This window comes from Chelonia mydas, chromosome 6 (genome assembly GCF_015237465.2).
Source record: "Chelonia mydas isolate rCheMyd1 chromosome 6, rCheMyd1.pri.v2, whole genome shotgun sequence".
NCBI classification, from domain to species: Eukaryota; Metazoa; Chordata; order Testudines; family Cheloniidae; genus Chelonia; species Chelonia mydas.
The window spans coordinates 26,064,299-26,086,564 of NC_051246.2; the positions used below are offsets into that span (position 1 = coordinate 26,064,299).

The following is a 22,266-nucleotide window of genomic DNA, read 5'->3' on the forward strand; positions in this document are numbered from 1 at the left end:
CTTCAAATTCTATCAATTGCTTTTGTTAAGGTTGCTGAAAAAAAGCTCTTATCAGCACACAATAGCTTTGCATTGTAGCTTTTTAGAATCATAGGAAGAGTTTATCCATTATACAATGGCTATTAAAAGACATAATTTCACCACCTCCCTCCTTCATAATGAAATGTGGAGGAGACTGGATTTCTTACCTAGGGTTCTGCCTTTGAAGAGAAGTCCAACTTTTATATAGGCCTGAAACACTGGCTGAGTTTGAACTATTAGCTCCAGTCCAAAGGTGGTATACATTTGAATGTGGGTGGAGGACTGTTTGAAAATGGTGATGTCACCTAAAATAAATTAGATCATTTAAAATAATTACTTGGATTTATCTATTTATTTTAAAATTCTGCTTATGCATATATGCTGCCTTCACATGTGCCACTGCACATTTGGGTAACTGCGTTATGGATTTTTCACCTTCTCCTGAAACAGCTGCTATTAGCAATTTTGGGAGAAAGGATGCTGGATCAGATTAATGAAATGTCTAATCCAGAGGTGGGCAAACTATGGCCTGCGAGCCACATCTGGCCCGTGGAACTGTCCTGCCCAGCCCCTGAGCTCCTGGTCGGGGAGGCTAGCCCGCAGCCCCACCCCTGCTGTCTCCTCTCCCTCGCAGCCTCAGATTGCTGCACCACCAAGCTCTGTCCCGCCACTCCTGCTGGTTAGCGCGGCAGCGTGGCTGTGAGCTCCTGCCACTCTGAGTGGCATGGTAAGGGAGCAGGGGGGTTGCATAAGGGCCAGGGGATCCTGGGGGGGGCAGTCAGGGGACAGGGAGCAGGGGGCAGAGGTTCTGCGGGGGGGGGGCAGTCAGGGGACTGGGAACAGGGGGGGTTGGATAGGTGTGGGAGTCCCGGGGGGCCTGTCAGGGGGTGGGATGTGGATAGCGGTCGGGGCAGTCAGAGGACAGGGAGCAGGGGGGTTGGATAGGGAGTGGGGTCCCGGGGGGCGGTTAGGGGTGGGGGTGTGGATAGCAGTCGGGGCAGTCAGGGGACAGGGAGCGGCAGGGGTTGGATAGGGGGTGGGGTCTGCAGGGAGGTGGTTAGGGGACAAGGAGTGGGGCGGGTTGGACGGGTTGGGAGTTCTGAGGGGGGCAGTCAGGGGGCAGGAAGTGGGAGGGGGCAGATAGGGGGCAGGGGCCAGGCTGTTTGTGGAGGCACAGCCTTCCATACCTGGCCCTCCATACAGTTTTGCAACCCCGATATGGCCCTCGGGCCAAAAAGTTTGCCCACCCCGGTCTAATCCAATCTAGTACTTTCCATGTTCTCCCTTGTTCTTTACCTGATCTATAAGGTAGCCACTTGAGTTCATCATCATCAGTGAGAAGTTCATTTTGAGAAATCACAATTTTGTCCTGTGAAGAAGAGGGCACAGAGACATAGAATCATAGAAATGTAGGGTCATTTAGTCCATCCCTTCACATGGAGGTAGGATTAAGGATACCTAGGTATCCCTGACAGGTTTTGTCCAACCCACTCTTAAAAATCTCCAGCAACAGGGATTTCATAACCTCCCTTGGTAAACTCTGCCAGTACTTAACTATCCTTGTAGTTAAAGTTTCTCCTAATACCTAACCTTAATCTCCCTTACTGCAGATTAAGATGATGACCGCTTGTCCTACCCTCTATGGACATGGAGAACAATAGATCAGAATCCTCTTTGTAACAGCCCTTAACCTATTTTACGACTGTTATCAGGCTTCTTTTCTCAATTAATCTTCATGATTAAAAAATGTCTCAATCTGGACATTAATTGAGTCATTACTGCATAGCTGGGCTGAAGTGCCTCTTACTACCTGAGACCTGCAGGCAATCCAGTGTACCCACAGAGTGGGAGAGAGTTGGTATTTCTATTATCTTTATTTTAATCAACTATTACTGTCATCATGATATTCAGTGAGAAAAGATTCATTAATTCTTTTCCTAGCAGACATCCTGCCACCCTGTTTTGATTTTTCACTTTGTAAAACTGGTCACTCTATGTTCAGCACCCCTAACTTGCTGAACTGATGTGACATCACACATCTCTCTGAAGTTGTTACCTTTCCATTATGGAATACACTTCCATCTGAAGCAACTATTTTCCCCCTTTCCCCAGATTTTCATATGATGACACCTGCAATGCCTCTGAATATTAACTCTGATAGACTGGCTACTGGAATGTTGCACAGGACTTGTGTACTGCACTCTTACCTTTGCAGAAAGGTAAATTATAGCAGTCAATGATGTTTCAGAATGAGAGTAACCAGACTTATCATACACAGCCATCAGGGTTCCATTGTATGGAAGGCTGGGACTCTGAAGGAAAACAAAAAAGCATGGTTATGTTCAGGAAAAAATAAGCTATACCCCAAATCCATTTATCACCACAGAATCTTGTATTGTTCTTGCTGTTTTACCCCGACATTGCACTTTTTGGTGGCGTCCATATAAGGTTCCTTGTAACCCTTCTCATTCTCACAAAGTGTAAGTGAACTTGAAGCCATGGAGGAAGAAGGTATTCTGTTGTGCATTTCCAATATATCTTTAACATTTTATTGCTACCGAGTAACCCTTCTTGTAGCACAGCACATTTCTCAAAGTAAACTAACACTGTGGACAGCCTGGTCTCTCCAACCTCTCTTTAAAAGAGAATATGGCAGGCTCCGTTTTCAAGTGTAAGTTCCTTTAATGAAGGATGTCAACATGCTACTTAAATGCTAAAAAACTGACACTTAGGCATGAATATTTAAAATAACTGCATTAAAGAGTCAACATTTTTCAACTGTTACCAGCAAGTAATATCTTAGATACTGCAGTTTTATCCTATTCTATGTATAGGGGAAATATTATGGTGTCTCAGATACTAGGATGTCCCTGTTAGCAAATGTTGATTTTTGAATGATGGCCATAGTAATGTAGGGGGTGAAATGCAAAAAAAATGGGTTTCCTGTGTACCTGTTCACAGCCAATACCTTCTTATCAGCATTTGCATCAAGGAAACCTATTTTGGTGATCCTTGGATTTTGGGTTTTTGAATTTTGCCGTTTGTGCCCTTTACTAGTTACTAAGCGAATTTACTGGTGATACAAATGCCAGAGACAATTTAAGCTGTTTGAATCCTTGGTGGCCAATTGCTGCGTATTTCTGCTCCTTTAACAAAATCTCCCCTTCTCAGCAAGACTTCAGCTAAACTATGAATAGTATTTTTAACTCTAACAAGTGGCAGCCCTTTCTAGGGCAGATACTCAATGTCTGTTCCAGGGGAAATTTCATTTCAGGTTTCTGTTTGTTCCAAGGTGATGAATAAGCTGATGGCATCCTCTACCTGTCTGAGGCTAGGGCAGTCCTGTAAGTAAATACTTTTTACCTGTGGCATTTGCTGGTAAACTTTACGATGGATTCTGAATGACAAAGTTTCCATTTTGTAATTATATTTACTTGCAAGTTGGAGCCATTGAGTATAAACTGTTGAGACATGTTATCAAATAACTACAATAAAGATTTCATTTTACATCTATATAATCTGACCCTCTGGACCTGGAAGTGACGTTGGAAGTAAATTTAACAAAGAACCTCTGTGTGATCTATCTGGGACAACCAAGATGGTTGAAGCTGTCAGGGATTGTTGTGCCAGATAGATCACACAGAGGTTCTTTGTTAAATTTACTTCCAACGTCACTTCCAGGTCCAAAGGGTCAGATTATATAGATGTAAAATGAAATCTTTATTGTAGTTAATTGATAACATGTCTCAACAGTTTATAGTCAATGGCTCCAACTTGCAAGTAAACATAATTACAAAATAGAAACTTTGTCATTCAGAATCCATCATAAGATTTACTAGCAATTGCCACAGGTACAAGGTATTTACTTACAGGACTGCCCTAGCGTCAGACCGGTAGAGGATGCCATCAGCTTATTTATCACCTTGGAACAAACAGAAACCAAAAATACCATCCTTATAATGATTACAGTGTGTTATAAAGTTAACTAATTATCCCAAAGCCAATTGCATAGTATCATTTCCTGATTCTAGGAGTTTTCTGACATTACATTATGCACCAATGCAAAACACTTGCCAGCTTTTTCAACACCAAATTGCTACTTGGCATCACGTATGATATGTGGGATAAATGGAGGTCATTGGAAGATTTTAGTTTATATGGGGGTTCGGGGGCGGGAATAAAGATAGATAGTAATTACGACACTTCCCTTCTGTTAATCTTGTGTAGTTCATGATCTCTGCAGCTTACCTTCATGAGGATATATGTGCAGACTCCATGGAACCGGTATGACCTGGAATCAAATGTGGTGACAAAGGAGCCTCCCTCCAGGGAACATCTTCCTGGGCAGGGTAGTTCATTGCAGTTCCACTGACCCATTGTACATTTACTGGGGAAAACAAGAATGCGCGTTAAATGACTATTACCAGTCTAGCAGGATTTGGTCCCACGATCTGGGGTTTTTGTTGTTTTTTTGGTTGCCTTACAACAGCATGTCTGTGGTCATATCTCTGTGTAGCAATACCTTGAAGTTGACAGCCTCAGGCTCTTCCACTGTGGAAATTTGAAGATGACTGAACTGATCATCTTGGATAGTGGTTGATGTATGCCACAATGAGTAGCCAACATGATATAGTACCTTACATGTTCTAAACTTTCATTTCCATTATCTCCTGAATTCTTTTTTTTTTTGGCTCTAAATGTTCAATAACTTCTTAGTAAGGAAATATATTAATATGTATATATTTCTTTCCCTCTGTGAATTTTTTGTGTTTTGCATTATCATTTGCTAAATATATTAGTAGACAAAATTTATCTCAATCTGTAGCTGATGAGACCCTTGTGTGATGGGGAGTCTACCTCACACAAGACTGGAAGGGGTTAAGGTGGCCGAGTAGGCCAGTTAGCTCCACAGGTTGCACCTAGAGGGGGAACCAGGGAGCAGGTAGTTGAGTGAAAGAAACAGGCAGGCCCTATAAAGTCAGGTAACGGGCTACAGATAGGGCAGCTGAGAGAGGCTGGGAAAAGCAGTCAGCAGTCACTCCCTAGGAAGTGGGAGGAGGGTTGGTGGAGCTGGTATACCCAGGGAGAGGGGGAGCCAGAGGGTAAGAAGAAGGCTAGGAAAGGAACAGTGAGGGCAGAGGGAGGAAGCCGAGAACTGCTGAGCTGAGGGTCCCTGGACTGGAACCCGGAGAAGAGGGAGGGCCCAGGTTCTGCTACCAGCCACCAAGGGTGTGGCATAGAACTGGGTAGCCGTAGGGGAAGACTGCCTAGGACTGCTGATGGACTGTTCCCCAGAAGGGGAGGACCTTAGTGACCTAGCTGGAGTGCCAAGACACCAAGAGGAAGCTGCAGTTCCTGAGGTTGAGAGTGGGGCTCCAGAATGAGACAATGAGAGAAGACAGCAGCAGAGGGAAAGCGTGAGCTGGCAGAGTTAATCTCCAGTACGGCCAGCAGGAGGCCCCACTGTGGTCAGTGAATCCCGTGACACCTTGTACGGCTTGGGTCTCAATCAGCCATGTAAATCATAAATAAATCAATGATGAAAAGTGTTGCACTGGAGACCAAATTCCTTTCTTTACCCACAGAATAGATGCAGCATGGAAAACAGTGGAGCAATATTCTCCACATTACAACACGAAATTATTAAAACACTAACCTAGGGGAACCATTTCTAGTGGTGAAAGGGGAGGTTAGTCTCCATGGCCCATTCAGTGCTTCAAAGCCTCTCTGATCAGATTGCCAGCAAAGTTGACAATTAGTGATAACTCTAGTGATAGTTATTGTAAATTTGCACAGAATAAGGCCACATTTGCTTTTGTACACACAGATCAGGAATTTAGGCATACATTACTCTATCAGCAATTATAGATGAAGGGTCCTGAGTGTTCAAAACAGATTTATGTACAGATGATGTAAACACATTTGTGTCTGTCCTCTGAAAGTCTGGGCCACAATTATGTCAAATTTTCCAGCCACTTGGCCAGGATGCTTTCCACACTTTTCAAAGAAACCTGCCACCACGCACCAGCTCCTGCATGTTGCTTTCATGGTAACGCCAGGATCATATTTCTCCCCATTCAGTGTACATGGGCACTGGTCAATGGGAACACATGTTCGATTTTTTGAGATGTCATCAAGAACAGTGCCTATGGAGAGAAGCAAATAAATTAGGTAGATAGACATTTTCAGATGCTTAGCTACCACTTAGCTACTCAGAACTGTTGTATTATGTGCCCTGTGTCTCGCAGAGGCAACATTTCAGAGAGTGGCATTTCAGCACAGCCTTTTGTCCAGACTCAGAGCAGTTGTGTATCGTGTGGTTTTCCATATCTGCTAAATTTTAGCTCCCTTATTTAGAATGAGATTAAGTCTATATAAAGAATAACAGATTTTGAGCACTTAATGGGAATGAATTAGCTTTACATTTTATTACTGAAATTTCAGGAAATGCCCCAAAATGGAATAAACTAAATTTCTGTTGAAATTCTGTCTGAAGTATGCCTCAGGCTTTTACAAACTCTGCATAACAAAGCTCAATCTCTCTATTCACCAATGAAATGCAGCCACTTCTGGATGGCAACTGTCTAACAGCGCATGGCAACACTACATAAGAGATTAGCACAACAAGTTAATTCTATCCAATCCAATTTAAATAATAGGGGGGAACATAAAGTAGGCAGGGTATAATTATCCCATATTGGCCAGAATGGGGGTGTTACTTCTTTATTCTTGCAAAAAGTGCCAAGGGATCTTTAATGACCCCAAGGGGTCAGGACCTCAGTTTTATATCTCATCTGAGAAATGGCACTTCCAGCAGCACAGTGTCTGATACCACGATGTGGTGTATTAATTAAATGGACAATTTTTGTCAGCTGGATATGTGCCAAAACTAATTGCATGAATGATTTATGATGAAATCAATACTAGTTTTATGGTAATACTTTACCTTCTGGGCAGAAGCAACCATATGTACAGTAACTGGAACAGCTGTACTCTGGGTTGGAACAGGTTTTAACACACGGAGAACCACACTCCTTATAGATTTGGTCTGCTGAACATTTTCCTACAGCTGAAATACAACAACAATGAAAAGAACTAAGGCATCTTTCTAAATATGAACAAAGGAAAACTTCTCACTGGCCCTAGAGACTGGAGATGAGGCCCTCCCCACTCTCCTGGTATCTGGCGCTTCCTGTAGCACACAAACCTTCACTCCCCATCCCCGGTCTATCATCTCACCATGGCCCAGATACCCAATCTATTCATTTTTCATTCTTTAACCCAGACTTACTGGAGACTACATATTCCAGACAAAGGTAAGAGATCAGATCACCTTTTCTACATGCACCCTACACTTATGGGCGTCAGACCTCTGAAACCATGCACACTTCTGAAAAATGATTTAGTTGGGGATTGGTCCTGCTTTGAGCAGGGGGTTGGGCTAGATGACCTCCTGAGGTCCCTTCCAACCCTGATATTCTATGAAAATGAGCCTGAAGTCCCTCTGCATCTGTGGCAGGCTGGGAGAGTGATAGCAGATTATATCAGTTACAATAAAAGCCATAGGTGTGGTTTTTAAAAGTGCCTATGTGACTTCAGGAACAATCTTGTTGACTTTCAGTGGGATTTGTGCTCCTAAGTCAATTAGGCACTGTTGAAAATCCTTCCCTATAGCATTATTAATATACAGAACAGGGGACACATAAGTTTTTCAGGTGACAACTAGTAGGATTCTCCCATCAGGAAGGGAAAGATAAGTGGGAGAAGGGAGAGTTAAGATTAACATTGGAATTTCAAGCACCAGATTCTCCACTGCCCTGCACCTTATGTAGTCATTTTTACTGCCAAAATCACTACAAGGCTCATTAAGTAATGTTTGGCATCCATTTTGGACAAGTGTCAATGACTATGAATGGTGCCGAGCAGGGGATAATCAAACCCTTGATGTTTTCAGAGTTTCAGACACTTATTTTTTGGAGTATAATATTTTTATTTCCTAACTTGCAAATATTTGTTTTTTAACCTTCACTCTGAATAGCCTCACTTTTGATTTTTTTGTGACTACAAGTTCTAGTAACATTTTTTTAAGTGAATGGCCTGCTTGCAACATTAACATTGTCGTAACAAAGACTAGACAGGGGATATTATTTTTAGTATGATTAATGAGCATTATTATATAGCATTGTGAACATGTACAGTGCCTTACAAATACTGATTGGGACAGGCTTGCTGCCCTGAGGACTTTACAACCTAAGAGAGGCAAGACAAATCAAATGCTAAACAAAACTGGGACACCCATTTAGGGAAAGGAGATTGGGGAGAGAATATTGGAGGGATGAAAAAGAGAACAATTCCAGGAAGCAGTGGGATTTGGAGGAGTGGGAGGGGGAGGTGGCACTTGGCATGCGGGAAGCAGGAGATTTCCCTGAGCACAGGGAGAAGCATGACAGAAGGCAGAAAGCCAAAAGTGTAACAAAGAGCTGGAGAGCAGTCATACGTGAAGACTGGGAGGAGTATAGGGACTAAGCGAAGAGACGGATATGAGATCAGAGATGTAGTTAGCGCAAGAGGATAAAAGGCCTTGAAGGTGAGGATAAGGACTTTGTGATAAAACATTGGAAATCAATTATTGGATTCAGGAATATAATCTTGTCTGGATTATATTCATTACCCTTCTCATGCTAAACTCCAAATAAATAGTAGCAGATGCTGAAGTCACAGGTAACAGAATAAGGAGGAAAGAGAAGGATGTTCCTGTTAAAGCAATTTATTTAAAAAATTAACCACTGGAGGAAGAAAATGATCATATAAATACATAAAAGGTAAACAGAATTATGGTTAAATGATGTTTTAAAAGGACAGCCTGACATTATGAAAGGTCATTTTGAAAGAACCTCTTTCTTGGCATACATTATCTCTCTGGTAATTTAACGAGTGTTGGTTGAGAAATAATAATCACTTTGTTACCTGTGACTTTCATTGGTCAGCATGACTGCTTATAAAACAATGAAACTCCATTAAAATGCACTAACTAAACATCAGAGTTTCAGCCAGATTCTGAAGGGTTTAATAAAGCAAACCAACTTCCTTGAATCCTGCATAGGATTCCATTCTGCCAGATTTTATATTTGCAGCTAAAGTCCAATCCTGATCCAAGAAACAAACTGTCCACGCCTTGCACCCTGAGACTGCACTCACTTGGAGCTTGAAGTGGGATGCTTAGGAGCAATTTAACTCCTGTCAATGAGAACCCAGAGGCTTTTTGGTCTCGCATTCATATCTTTATTTTCCCCCTTGTCTTTTGCTCCCACCTCAGGGACCTATCTGAGATATGGAAGGGGACACTGTCTCCTTCCCACTGTGGGGGTGCCTAGGCCTGGTTGTTCAGAGCAGTGGGAAGTTTTGAATTGCCAGATGCTACAGCCTTAGTACCTTAAACATTTGCAAAAAATTTTGAGGACTGTTTGTGGACATGTCCCTGCTGATATGAGGATGCATGCTCCCTGAATGAATACCCAGGGAATGTTCTCAAAACAGAGATTTGATCCCTCTAACTCTGTTGCTGACTGGTAGGGATTTTGTATGCCTGAATTTAGAGGCAGGCACGTAGGGACAATCCTTTGGCAACCTCCAACATGTGAGAGAGGATTTGTTTGGGTGGCACTTCAGAGCAAAAGCTTAGTAACTGGTGGAGCAGATGATAGGAGGACTTAGGGCTCTTTAAAAGTTGGCTCTTTTCCCGGGGTTGATTTGAGGAAGGACTAGCACATAGTGAATAAGGTCTAGTGGGCAGAGAAAGCAGCCTGATAGAGTGGGCCTGAGAAGTCTGCCAGTTTTCCGAGGCTTCACTTGTGGGTATTTTCCCCTTTAAGTTTTATGGCGTGGGATCCAAATCCAGGAGCATTCTTCTGCCTTTTGTCTTGCTGCATTGGGAGGGCTTGTTTTCCCTTTGTTTTTGGACTGGCTGTATAGTATCACTGCAACAGCTGTGGATGATCTGCACGTAAGTCTGGCTCCTCCTGAATAACTTGCTGATCCAAAATCAAACGCATCTGTGCCAGATGTTCCACAGTTGATCCATCCACAGATCATGCTACTTGCTTTACTTCAGGTGGGATTGGGAGGGTTTGCTTATGAGAGGGAAGGTAAGCCAACTACACAATTAAGTAGTTGTCTTAATGTGTCTTTTCTTTCAAACATCTCCTTTTGTCTTTCTGCTGTCTCTTCATTCTATGGCATTTGGGCTGAATATTGACAAAACTACACCAAATGCAGCCTCAGAAGTTATGTTTGGGTACTAAACACCAGTTATAGAGCACGAGGCAGCTCAGCTTTCCCATTAACCAGGTGCTTGGAGTTTCAGAGGGATATGCTTCACTGCCTTAGACTCTGAATGTCACTTGGCATCTAGATCTCTTCCCAAAATGCTGCCTAGAATTCTGTCTTGTCAGTTAAGCTTTCAACTTGGCGGCATTGTGTTGTAATTAAAATTAATGAATATGCTTTTTGAGAGTCCTTTGCCAAAGGTTTGCCACATCATGCCTCCCGCTTTGTTAAACTTCAAAACAGGCATGATGAAACCAAACAATTTTGATCCATAAAGGGTTGTACTTTCAGTCTCTTGAGCTCCTTTTAAAGTTGCAAGGAAATATACGCATCAGAACAAAATATACACATCACATCAGAACAAAATTCACTTGATGCTGCCTAGCTTCACCTGATTTCACTTTGTAACTAGTAATTTCATATGATTTCGACTCCCTCAGGGAACAGATGGCCAGGATCCCCTGGGGGACTAACATGAAGGGGAAGGGAGTCCAGGAGAGCTGGCTGTATTTCAAGGAATCCCTGTTGAGGTTACAGGGACAAACCATCCCGATGAGTCGAAAGAATAGTAAATATGGCAGGCGACCAGCTTGGCTTAATGGTGAAATCCTAGCGGATCTTAAACATAAAAAAGAAGCTTACAAGAAGTGGAAGGTTGGACGTATGACCAGGGAAGAGTATAAAAATATTGCTCGGGCATGTAGGAAAGATATCAGGAGGGCCAAATCGCACCTGGAGCTGCAGCTAGCAAGAGATGTCAAGAGTAACAAGAAGGGTTTCTTCAGGTATGTTGGCAACAAGAAGAAAGCCAAGGAAAGTGTGGGCCCCTTACTGAATGAGGGAGGCAACCTAGTGACAGAGGATGTGGAAAAAGCTAATGTACTCAATGCTTTTTTTGCCTCTGTTTTCACTAACAAGGTCAGCTCCCAGACTGCTGCGCTGGGGATCACAAAATGGGGAAGAGATGGCCAGCCCTCTGTGGAGATAGAGGTGGTTAGGGACTATTTAGAAAAGCTGGACGTGCACAAGTCCATGGGGCCGGACGAGTTGCATCCGAGAGTGCTGAAGGAATTGGCGGCTGTGATTGCAGAGCCCTTGGCCATTATCTTTGAAAACTCGTGGCGAACGGGGGAAGTCCCGGATGACTGGAAAAAGGCTAATGTAGTGCCAATCTTTAAAAAAGGGAAGAAGGAGGATCCTGGGAATTACAGGCCAGTCAGCCTCACCTCAGTCCCTGGAAAAATCATGGAGCAGGTCCTCAAAGAATCAATCCTGAAGCACTTACATGAGAGGAAAGTGATCAGGAACAGTCAGCATGGATTCACCAAGGGAAGGTCATGCCTGACTAATCTAATCGCCTTTTATGATGAGATTACTGGTTCTGTGGATGAAGGGAAAGCAGTGGATGTATTGTTTCTTGACTTTAGCAAAGCCTTTGACACGGTCTCCCACAGTATTCTTGTCAGCAAGTTAAGGAAGTATGGGCTGGATGAATGCACTATAAGGTGGGCAGAAAGCTGGCTAGATTGTCGGGCTCAACGGGTAGTGATCAATGGCTCCATGTCTAGTTGGCAGCCGGTGTCAAGTGGAGTGCCCCAGGGGTCGGTCCTGGGGCCGGTTTTGTTCAATATCTTCATAAATGATCTGGAGGATGGTGTGGATTGCACTCTCAGCAAATTTGCGGATGATACTAAACTGGGAGGAGTGGTAGATACGCTGGAGGGGAGGGATAGGATACAGAAGGACCTAGAGAAATTGGAGGATTGGGCCAAAAGAAATCTGATGAGGTTCAATAAGGATAAGTGCAGGGTCCTGCACTTAGGATGGAAGAATCCAATGCACCGCTACAGACTAGGGACCGAATGGCTAGGCAGCAGTTCTGCGGAAAAGGACCTAGGGGTGACAGTGGACGAGAAGCTGGATATGAGTCAGCAGTGTGCCCTTGTTGCCAAGAAGGCCAATGGCATTTTGGGATGTATAAGTAGGGGCATAGCGAGCAGATCGAGGGACGTGATCGTTCCCCTCTATTCGACACTGGTGAGGCCTCATCTGGAGTACTGTGTCCAGTTTTGGGCCCCACACTACAAGAAGGATGTGGATAAATTGGAGAGAGTCCAGCGAAGGGCAACAAAAATGATTAGGGGTCTAGAGCACATGACTTATGAGGAGAGGCTGAGGGAGCTGGGATTGTTTAGTCTGCAGAAGAGAAGAATGAGGGGGGATTTGATAGCTGCTTTCAACTACCTGAAAGGGGGTTCCAAAGAGGATGGCTCTAGACTGTTCTCAATGGTAGCAGATGACAGAACGAGGAGTAATGGTCTCAAGTTGCAATGGGGGAGGTTTAGATTGGATATTAGGAAAAACTTTTTCACTAAGAGGGTGGTGAAACACTGGAATGCGTTACCTAGGGAGGTGGTAGAATCTCCTTCCTTAGAGGTTTTTAAGGTCAGGCTTGACAAAGCCCTGGCTGGGATGATTTAACTGGGACTTGGTCCTGCTTCGAGCAGGGGGTTGGACTAGATGACCTTCTGGGGTCCCTTCCAACCCTGATATTCTATGATTCTATGATTCTATGATTCTATGATTTCAGTGCAAACTAAAATATAATGCAAATATAAACTAGCCATTTGTGGCTTTTGCTGAGCCTGATCTGATCTGTATTTGTAATGAAACCTCTAACCTGGAGAATTGAATTGTTTTGAGTTTAATTGCAAACAATTAGCACAGGAGTAGCTGAAAGGAGCAGAGCACCTTTGCTAAGATTACCAGTAATTTCAAAACAATAGGACAAGCACTGATATTAATCTGAATGGTTAGTCCCTGGCTGGGATGATTTAGTTGGGGATTGGTCCGGCTTTGAGCAGGGGGTTGGACTAGATGACCTCCTGAGGTCCCTTCCAACCCTGATATTCTATGATTCTATATTTCTTAATAGATGAAATATTACTTTGCCTGTAATGGCTTGTCAACACTGCAGTTTAGCTGACAGAAGAATCAAAAGGAAGCATTTCAGAGTACGGTCTGTTTCTTAAAAAGAAAAGAAAAGATTATTTTAAAGTGTTGGATAAAGAAACAGCTTTAGGAGTGGGTGACCTGGTCAGCTGACTTAGCTTTTGCGCTATGGGGACACAATTTGCGTTATAAATTCAACTTTATTTTTTTTTGCAGGATACCAAACTCTGACTCTTGCAGGTTACCATTTGCTCAAAGATCATCCCAGGGTCTATACCCCAACCCAACCCCTCCTTGATTTGTATGGGTGGAAGCTTTCCTAGTGGCTTTTAAAAATTTCATTAATCATTCTTTATCTATAGGACATATAAGTCAAGGTGTGTAGTAAAACATTGTAACTTACAGCAGAAGTCTTCACTCCTCCAATCAGAGACTGCTTGGTGGGACATGGTACATTGCCTAGAGTACTCTGACAGTGTAGCACAAGTACAGTTTCTTTGCCCTGGATTGCTACAGTCCTGCATATCAAGCTGACAACGGATGACAAACGCTTTCTTGGACACGTTGCAAGCTGGAGACACAAGGTTGAGTAGCTGGGAGCAGATCCTGGCCTAAATAAATAATAAGAAATAAATGGAAAATGGGTGCTAGTAATGTCCTTGCTCTGTTGAAATGTCTATGAAACAAGCAGATCTTGAGCTTTTAATTACTGGAGGAATTGTTTGCAGCTCTCAGTTATACTACTGTATTTATTTGGATCAAATAAATTTTGCATAGGAAATTCTGGAAATGGAAGAGAATACAAACGATACATTTTAAAGGGGAAAGGCTCTGTAAATATTTAATCATTTTTCCCTCTCATCATATTAAAAGCTAATCATTCTTTTACTGCCATCACACTTCCATGACTATGGATTACAGTGTTACATGCAGGGATAATGTTCTCTCATGAAGAATTAGCAGAAGGAAGAATGTATTTTGGAACAGCGATGCTATGGACACCTCCTAAAAAATCCTCGAAGTGCAGATGTGCCTGGCAGCCCAAGAGCACATTGGACATTTAGTGAACCTGTGCCTGATTACAAGAGGTAACACAATGTTTTCTGTAGTGTTTCTGGGTGACATTCCTCCTTATTGTACAGACAATGATGCTTTTAGGAATGTAGTGATAGCTGGCAATGCTGAATTTTTAAAAAAGATTGTTTTCATTTGCTGGTATTGCACATAATGTTATCTGCTGAAGTACAACATCTCAAAGGAAAACAATGTTAAAGTAGCAGACCCATGACTGACTGAGCCAAAAGAAGTACTCCACCAGTTCAAAGCAAGATTCTTTTAACAAGCTGGGCTAGAACCCTGCACCGGTGTAGCTCCTCACATCCAGATGATTATTTTCCACTCAGTGATATACAGTGGCTCTTGTTCAGATCACTAGTCAGTTCCCTTCCTTATATCCTGCCATTTGTTGACTCACCCTAGATCGGTATTCTAATTGCCTGCTTGTTCTTTGGAGCACTAGAACTAGCCTTCCAGGAGAAGGGCTGTTTTTTATAGGCAAATCTAATGGAATTCTTGGATTGTCAAATGAATGGTAGAAAAATATCCTTAAAATAGTAGGGATGGGGGAAAAATGTAATGCTGCCCATTTCAAGAGAAAAATCGATGTCCTTTCAGCACACTCTATATACATAGTGCCTACATACAGTAAAATAGTAACCACTTTATAACAGCTGCAATATAAATGCATATTCTGACACACAGTTACAATTAGTCCAAAATGAACAACCATCTCTGTAATCTACACCACCATTTAGAAGACAGAAATAAGTATTTGCTTTTTAGGTACGTGGTATTAACTAGACTCCAGAAAATCTTCTAGACAGGAAAGTTCTGTGTAAGAGACAGGAAACTTCTTGAGTTCCCCTGATGAAATGAGATAGCGGAAACTCCATTTGTGAGAAGAATGGGTTTATTCCATATGAAACTGCTGGGGGTTCTGCAGATCCCTTGACATCCATGCCAGTTTTATACCTCTCAACTGTCTCCTGCCTCCCCCACCTCTGCCCCCATCATCCACAGTACAATGGACTCTGCGCTTCCATGCTTGCAGGTGCTCATCCATCACCCCTCTGGTGTAATTTCACTTGATGGTGGCAGACTCCATGTGAGATGCTGCTGCCTGGTAAAATGATCCTTGCACACTGAATGTCTTTGAGTTTACACAGTACTTAGTGGGGAGTCATACTGGCCTAATACAAAGATCAGTGAAACCACACTGACGTCAGCGGGGTTTGTATAAGGACCTGTGTGCTAAGAAAGCTGTGTGCTAAGCTTTTGTGTTTCCATTTGTGAGCCATATAAATCCACACCGAGTTGTATTTCTGGACTGTATAAAACATGTGTAACACTGACAGACCCCAGTTGTCAGGATCAAACCTGGGACCTCTGGAGCTAAATGCGTGAGCCTCAAGCCATATGGCCATTAAGTAAGGCTGTAGAGCAAACTCATTAATCTCTCTCTCTAAATGGTCTCGGTGCCATTAGATGGGACAGAACACCACACGCAGGAGTGTGTGGGTTACATACTTCCCCTAGCTGAGGAAGCACAACCTGAGCTTCAGAGACTTCCCAGTTGAAATCCCAGATGAGTCTCCACTTATAACACTGAGAGACCCTGGTCATTGGCGGGCAGGATCAAACCTGGGACCTTTGGAGCTTAGTGCATGAGCCTCTACAGCATGAGCTAAAAGTCATTTGGCCATTAACTAAGGCTGTAGAGCAAACTCATTACTCTCTCTCTGAGTAGTCTCAGTGCTACTGGATGGGACAGAACACTACACTCAGGAGGTGGGTGGGTCACACATGCATTCTAGTGCAAAGAGCCTCTTTTCTTCATCTCCATACACTAAATCTTTTGGTGATGTTAAGCACTATCATATCAATTACCATCTCTGAGTTAATGATTCCTAATTCATCTACTTCTCTGTTCAAGTTTATGCTGTAGGCAAGGCCAGAAAAGTGATACTTACATATTTTTTGCGAGGAATATTGGGAATTGCCATCTCCTCAGATGGGCAGATCTCTGATGGGTCATCAATTTTCTGTAAAGTGGCAAACTGGTATGCATCCAGCAATTTACCTGTAAGTTAAGGTACAGAGTAGATCTGAAAAAGGTCTATCTAGACTAGTTTGATGAGCTGATGGTAGTGTCCTGCACTGCCACGCAGAAAAAAATCATGCTCTATTCTCTCACCCTACAATGTGCTAGTGAGTAACTGCATAGTTAAATGTGTTGCTAAAAATAATGGAACATAATTTATAATAAGACCATACCAGCATATTGAAAGGAAATGTGTGGACACTTCATGGAAGACATGATTGCTGGTATGTACTGGCTTTGGGAAAAAAATTGGTTTCCGTGATTTGTTGTGTGTGAGGCTGCTGCCTGCACTCCCTAAAAGCAGACATCAGCCTGGAGCATCCAGATAAGAATAGCAATGTATGTGTCAGCTCCTGCACTGATGCTGCCTGAAAGGCATTGGAGGATATAAACTGTCACTTATCAAATGGCTTTTGTCAAGTTCCTATCCTACCTGCTAATAAGTAGCTATATGACTCACAAATCTACTTCTCTACCTGTCTTCCTCTGTTCAAATCCAAATCTCAGTGCATCTTTTGGATGACTCCTTAGGGATGTCCAGCTATCAAGTTTAAATTCAACTGGGCCAAAACTGAACACTCAATGTCCCTCTAAGTGCTCCTCTGTCCTCCCTTTCTCTGTCAACGTGGACAATAATACCATTCTCCCATCACTCCTGCCTGAAATATGGGCATCATCTTTGACTAAGCCCACTCTCTAGACCCAAGATGTGCCTAAATCTTGAAGATTCTTCCTATCTTATATATCTAAGATCTGGCCTTTCCTCTTTCTCCACATCACCAAAACTCTCATCTGGACTACTTGCAACCTACTTCTCCCCTGGCATTGCTGACTACAACTATGCCTCTCTTCCCCCCTGGAAGTCCATTCAAAATGCTGCTGCTAGAATCCTCTATGTGGCTCATTGCTCTGAGAATGTCATCCCTCTTTGACTCCCTCCACAGGCTCCAATTTTTCCACCATGTTAAACACAAATTTTTTAAAAACCTTTCAAGGCCCTTCCCAGGTTAGCCCTATCTTACCTATCAGATCTATTATCTTACTTAATGCCGACTGCTGCCTTTGCTCTGCCAACAATGCCTCTTTTTACTGCCTGTTAGGGTGAAGGTATTTGTGGGAAAAGTAAACTTTCTCCTATGCTGTCCTCTACAGGTGGGGTAACATTAATCAAATGCTTTAAAGCTATTGTATTGCCCTTCAGTTCCCTCCTTAAAACTCACCTCTGCGATGTGTACAGTAAACTGCATCTGACAAAGGCTAGCCAAGTATTAAGCTAAGACTACAGAATGTTGTGCAAAAAACATGTTTGCTTTACTGTTATCTCATTCTCCCCACTTTGGCTGTTTCATCCACTTGTCATGTCTTATCATAAACCTAGATTGTGTAAATTCCCTGAGGCAGGGTGATTGCTCTTTACCACGTTTGTACAGTGCCTAGCACAATGTGGTTTGATAACTGATTTGAGGGTCCCTTAGATGTTACTGTAAAACAAATAGAAATTGGCCCCATTCTGGAGAACCAGAGTGTAATGGTTGATAGGCCTGTGGATGAATTATATGGGGGTCTTATTGACTTCAGAAACAGTATGGATAATCTGAGCACAGGAATCTAGCAGTTAAATATGCTCATTGATTTGGTGTGGTTAGCCCCTTGTGTTTGGTCTGGACTTTGCTCTTACCTTCACTCAGAAACTCATTTAATTCCTGTCCATCAAAATTCCCACACATTCCGCAAGTTTTTCTCATATATTTTCTCTCAACCGTCACCTAAAATAAAATAAAAAAACAAAGGAAATATCATAATTAAAACATGTCTGTGGGCCAAGATATCTTCTCAACTAACCTTAGTTGGGATTCCCAAGTAAAGTCACCCCTTTCAGTTAAAAGAACAAGGAGTGCTTGTGGCACCTTAGAGACTACGAAATTTATTTGAGCATAAGCTTTTGTGGGCTAAAACCCACTTCATCAGATGCATGCAGTGGAAAATACAGTAAGAAGATATATATATACACAGAGAACATGAAAAAATGGGTGTTGCCATACACACTATAATGAGAGTGATCAATTAAGGTGAGCTATTATCAGCAGGAGAAAAAAACCTTTTGTAGTGATAATCAGGATGGCTCATTTTAAACAGTTGACAAGAAGGTGTGAGTAACAGTAGGGGAGGGGAAATAAGCATGGGGAAATAGTTTTACTTTGTGTAATGACCCATCCACTCCCAGTCTTTATTCAAGCCTAATTTAATGGTGTCCAGTTTGCAAATTAATTCCAAGTCAGCAGTCTCTCGGAGTCTGTTTTTGAAGGTTTTTTTGTTGTAATATTGCGACTTTTAGGTCTGTAATTGAGTGACCGGGGAGATTGAAGTTTTCTCCGACTGGTTTTTGAATGTTATTATTCTTGACATCTGATTTGTGTCCATTTATTCTTTTACATAGAGTCTGTCCAGTTTGGCCAATGTACATGGCAGAGGGGCATTGCTGGCGCATGATGGCATATATCACATTGGTAGATGTGACTTGAGGGAAGAGAACTGAAAGTGATATGCTCCTTTTCCCAGTCAGGTATTCTTTTCCTCTTCTCAGTAAGTGGAGATAAGAAATGTGGATCTGGAATTCTCATCTATGCCAGAGCAAACACAGGTATTGAATATATTTTTTAAAGAACATGTTGACCAGATTTCTTGGGTTTATCAGTACATTTTATATATCTGTTTTGTATCTTTTAATGAGGTGGTAGATTTGGTACTATTTCAAGTGAGGGCCTATTATGGTAGCTGTAAGAAGGCATGATGTATGAAGGCCATGTGCTAGTTTCCACTATATAGCACTACCAATGCATCTTAATCCTGACCTGCAAGCACTTATTGCCGTTTCACTGTTGAGTTTCTCCTGAACAAGCATTGCAAACTGTGTGGAGGTGGACATGGGCTAGGTGGATAATATTTCTGCTGCAACAATGCCTTAGGGCTTCAGAGCATCAGTTGCTCTTCTTTCTTCCATAGCCAGTGGAGAGACAGTAAGAGGAAATGGGCACCAGCTCAACAGATCTGCTCATACAGGGCTCTGAAGACTTTGTAAGTTTTTGTGCTTGTCCATTACATTTGTTATACACTTTTTCCTGCTTTCTCTAAACTCCACCTCCATGATATTCACAGCCCTGGACACTGGAGAAACAGGAGTTGTTCTTAAAAATGGAGCATTTAATTCTCCTTTTATTTGTTTCAGTTTTACTCCTGTGTCACTCTGTTTACTCTCCTGACTTCAATGAAGTTGCTGCTGATTTACAACAGTGTACATGAGAAGAGAATTGGGCTTGAATTTCCTGCAAAGAAGTGTATGAGATGGTGCTCTAGGCTAGACCCATGCTCACCATATACTGTACTATATTTCTTTAAAGACAAGTATCTGGATCATATTCTCAGAAGTAACGTGGTCTTCAACATAGTCCCAAGTAATTTATTTCTATATCTAGATACGCAACATGACTCCGTCTACCTCTCTGGAATATCAGTGAAGTACATAAAAGTAATGACAACATCTGTTACTAACCTGCATTGTAGCCATTGAGAAGAAAACTGGGTTTCATGTATTTTTATGTGCACTAACTGTCCCCCTATTTTATACATCCATTAATAAGGTGAGTAAATGCTTATACTGCCCTCACCTGGGAGGCCTATGAGCCATTATGCCATACATTTAAGGACTTTAAAGGGCACATTCACAACCTCAGTACAAATAAAAACAATGAATGCATGTAAAAACACCCACTTAGGGATAGCGAATTTTCAGTATTCCAGCAAAAGTTTCTCCTTTTGCTTTGTGACAAGATTTTACTCACCATGAGATAGTCAGCATTGTTCCAGACAACTTCCAGCTCCATCTCCATCAGTTTGGTCACCAGGCGGACGGTGCGTCCAAAAGGTGCAATTTGTATTCCATTGCTGGTATATGGCAACTTGATGATACTGTTATGAGGAAGAGAAAAAAAAATTGATCCTATTATGTAAAAGTGTGTGCGCTGGTATCAGGTACAACTGGGCAGTCATCGTGTGTAATGGTGATACTGCATAGCTATCTGTGAACCACTTGGTATTTGGTGGCAAATTAAGAAAGAATTTGTGTGTTCCCTCCTAGCTGGGACCTTTCAGGATATTTGAAAACGGTTACTGAATGCAAGACAATCTGCTGTTTAAAAAAAGGATCAACGATATACAGCTAAAGCCTGATTATAATATTAAAAATCAGTATGGGATATGAACATTGGGATGGGGGGAATAATGCTATATTTTAACAGTAGAGCTCAGCTAGGTTTGGTGTTTATAAGGCAATTGCTAATCTCTTCATAGGTACCTCCACACACCTATTGTCTGAGTACTAGTAGCTGTCAGTCGTTACCCTGAAGAGGTCATGAGAGTCACAGTCTATGTTAATATACGAATTCTACCAGTGCTGAGGCTTGGCACTGTGAGGAGGAATCGCATAATGGGAGCTGTGTAGCAGGAACGGGACTTGGGACTAGTGGCTGAATTCTAAAGCTAGAGACCAGTGAAAATAAAGAACCAATATAAATATGTATTGAATATATTTCATCATTGCTAGTCTAGGGACACCAAGTTTAAAATGCAGGCCCTGCGGCTAGTTCCATTCATTTACACAGTTGTCCTTGCAAATCAATCCATAAACAAAGTGTTTTTCAGTGCAGTTTGCCAAATTGAGGTACAATTACAAGAGCAGCTGGGTTCTCTGGCAGTTCCAAAGAATTGGGGGGGAAAATGGTTTGAGTCTAACTGAATTTGAAAATTTCAAAAAGAATTTGGCAAAGCAAAGAAGTCCATTTCAGGTCTCATGCAACATTTTGTCTGACCTGAAACCCTGTTCCTGGGTGTTTTTAAAGGGGCTAGATTCATATAACATCTGAAGGTCCTGGTACCACTTCTCTTATAAGCTTTAGCCCAGTGGTTAGAGGCACTCATGTGGGAGATAAACTTTCAGTTCTCCCTTTTACCTGATGGTGAGAAGGGATCTGAACTTTGGTCTCCCCTGTTGCATGAGAGTGCTCTAGCCACTGGGCTATGGGATATTCTCATATGGGTCTCTCTGGTTGAAGCTTATCCAATGTGGATAAATAATTTGTCATTGGGCCAGAGAGACTTGATAGCGAGGTGGTTAGGACGCCTGCCTGAGAGGTGGGAGACTCAAGTCCCTGAACCAATGGCTATTGATTTATACAAAGTGAATTTACTGTTTGTTGAAAAAAATGTGTACAGCTGTAGGTACAAGTCTTATTTTTCTGCTGATGATAGTTGTAAAAATATGGGTGAATATAATAACATACAAACTTTCTATAGCCATCCATATCCTTTCTCTGCATTTATCTATAGGCAAAAACTCAAAGTTGCCCAACTCATGAACATTGCTGAAACTTCATTTTGGGAATTTCAGCTTCTGAAGGCAATCAGCACATTTCCCAATCTCCCCAGCAAACGGTTTCCCTGAATTTGCTGCCTTCTAGAGAGGGTAGTTCTAGGAATAATGAGAACAGAAAGCAGTCATGGCAAGTAGGGAGTTCCCAGAAAGTCTCCAGATGTTCCCTTGTTTTCTGTTCCCCTCCAGAAGTGCAACACTCAAAAGTTTGGGTTCACGGTAATTGAAATTCAAGTTCAAATGAGCTCAAAGCAAAACATACCTGAACCTCTAAATTTCACCTAGTTTCATCAGCTGGCCCAGGTGAATTTGAAACTAGAACTAGGCTCACTTAAGAGGATTGCTAAGCTTTATGTCAATGTAGTTTTAATTTGGGAATTAT

At 42.2% G+C, this 22,266-nt stretch overlaps 1 protein-coding gene across 1 annotated transcript in view; it reads right to left on the minus strand.

Moving 5' to 3' along the window:
• Window positions 1–22,266, minus strand: part of MUC6 (mucin 6, oligomeric mucus/gel-forming) — a 50,284-nt gene that overhangs the window by 22,334 nt on the left and 5,684 nt on the right. The window contains exons 4-13 of the mRNA XM_043548499.1: window positions 20,299–20,425; window positions 18,138–18,225; window positions 16,329–16,438; window positions 13,703–13,910; window positions 6,968–7,090; window positions 6,047–6,167; window positions 4,270–4,408; window positions 2,229–2,333; window positions 1,318–1,390; window positions 189–326 (exon numbers count right to left, since the gene is read on the minus strand). Of these exons, the coding sequence (XP_043404434.1) occupies window positions 189–326; window positions 1,318–1,390; window positions 2,229–2,333; window positions 4,270–4,408; window positions 6,047–6,167; window positions 6,968–7,090; window positions 13,703–13,910; window positions 16,329–16,438; window positions 18,138–18,225; window positions 20,299–20,425 (1,232 nt within the window). The remainder of the gene's footprint in view (window positions 1–188; window positions 327–1,317; window positions 1,391–2,228; window positions 2,334–4,269; window positions 4,409–6,046; window positions 6,168–6,967; window positions 7,091–13,702; window positions 13,911–16,328; window positions 16,439–18,137; window positions 18,226–20,298; window positions 20,426–22,266) is intronic.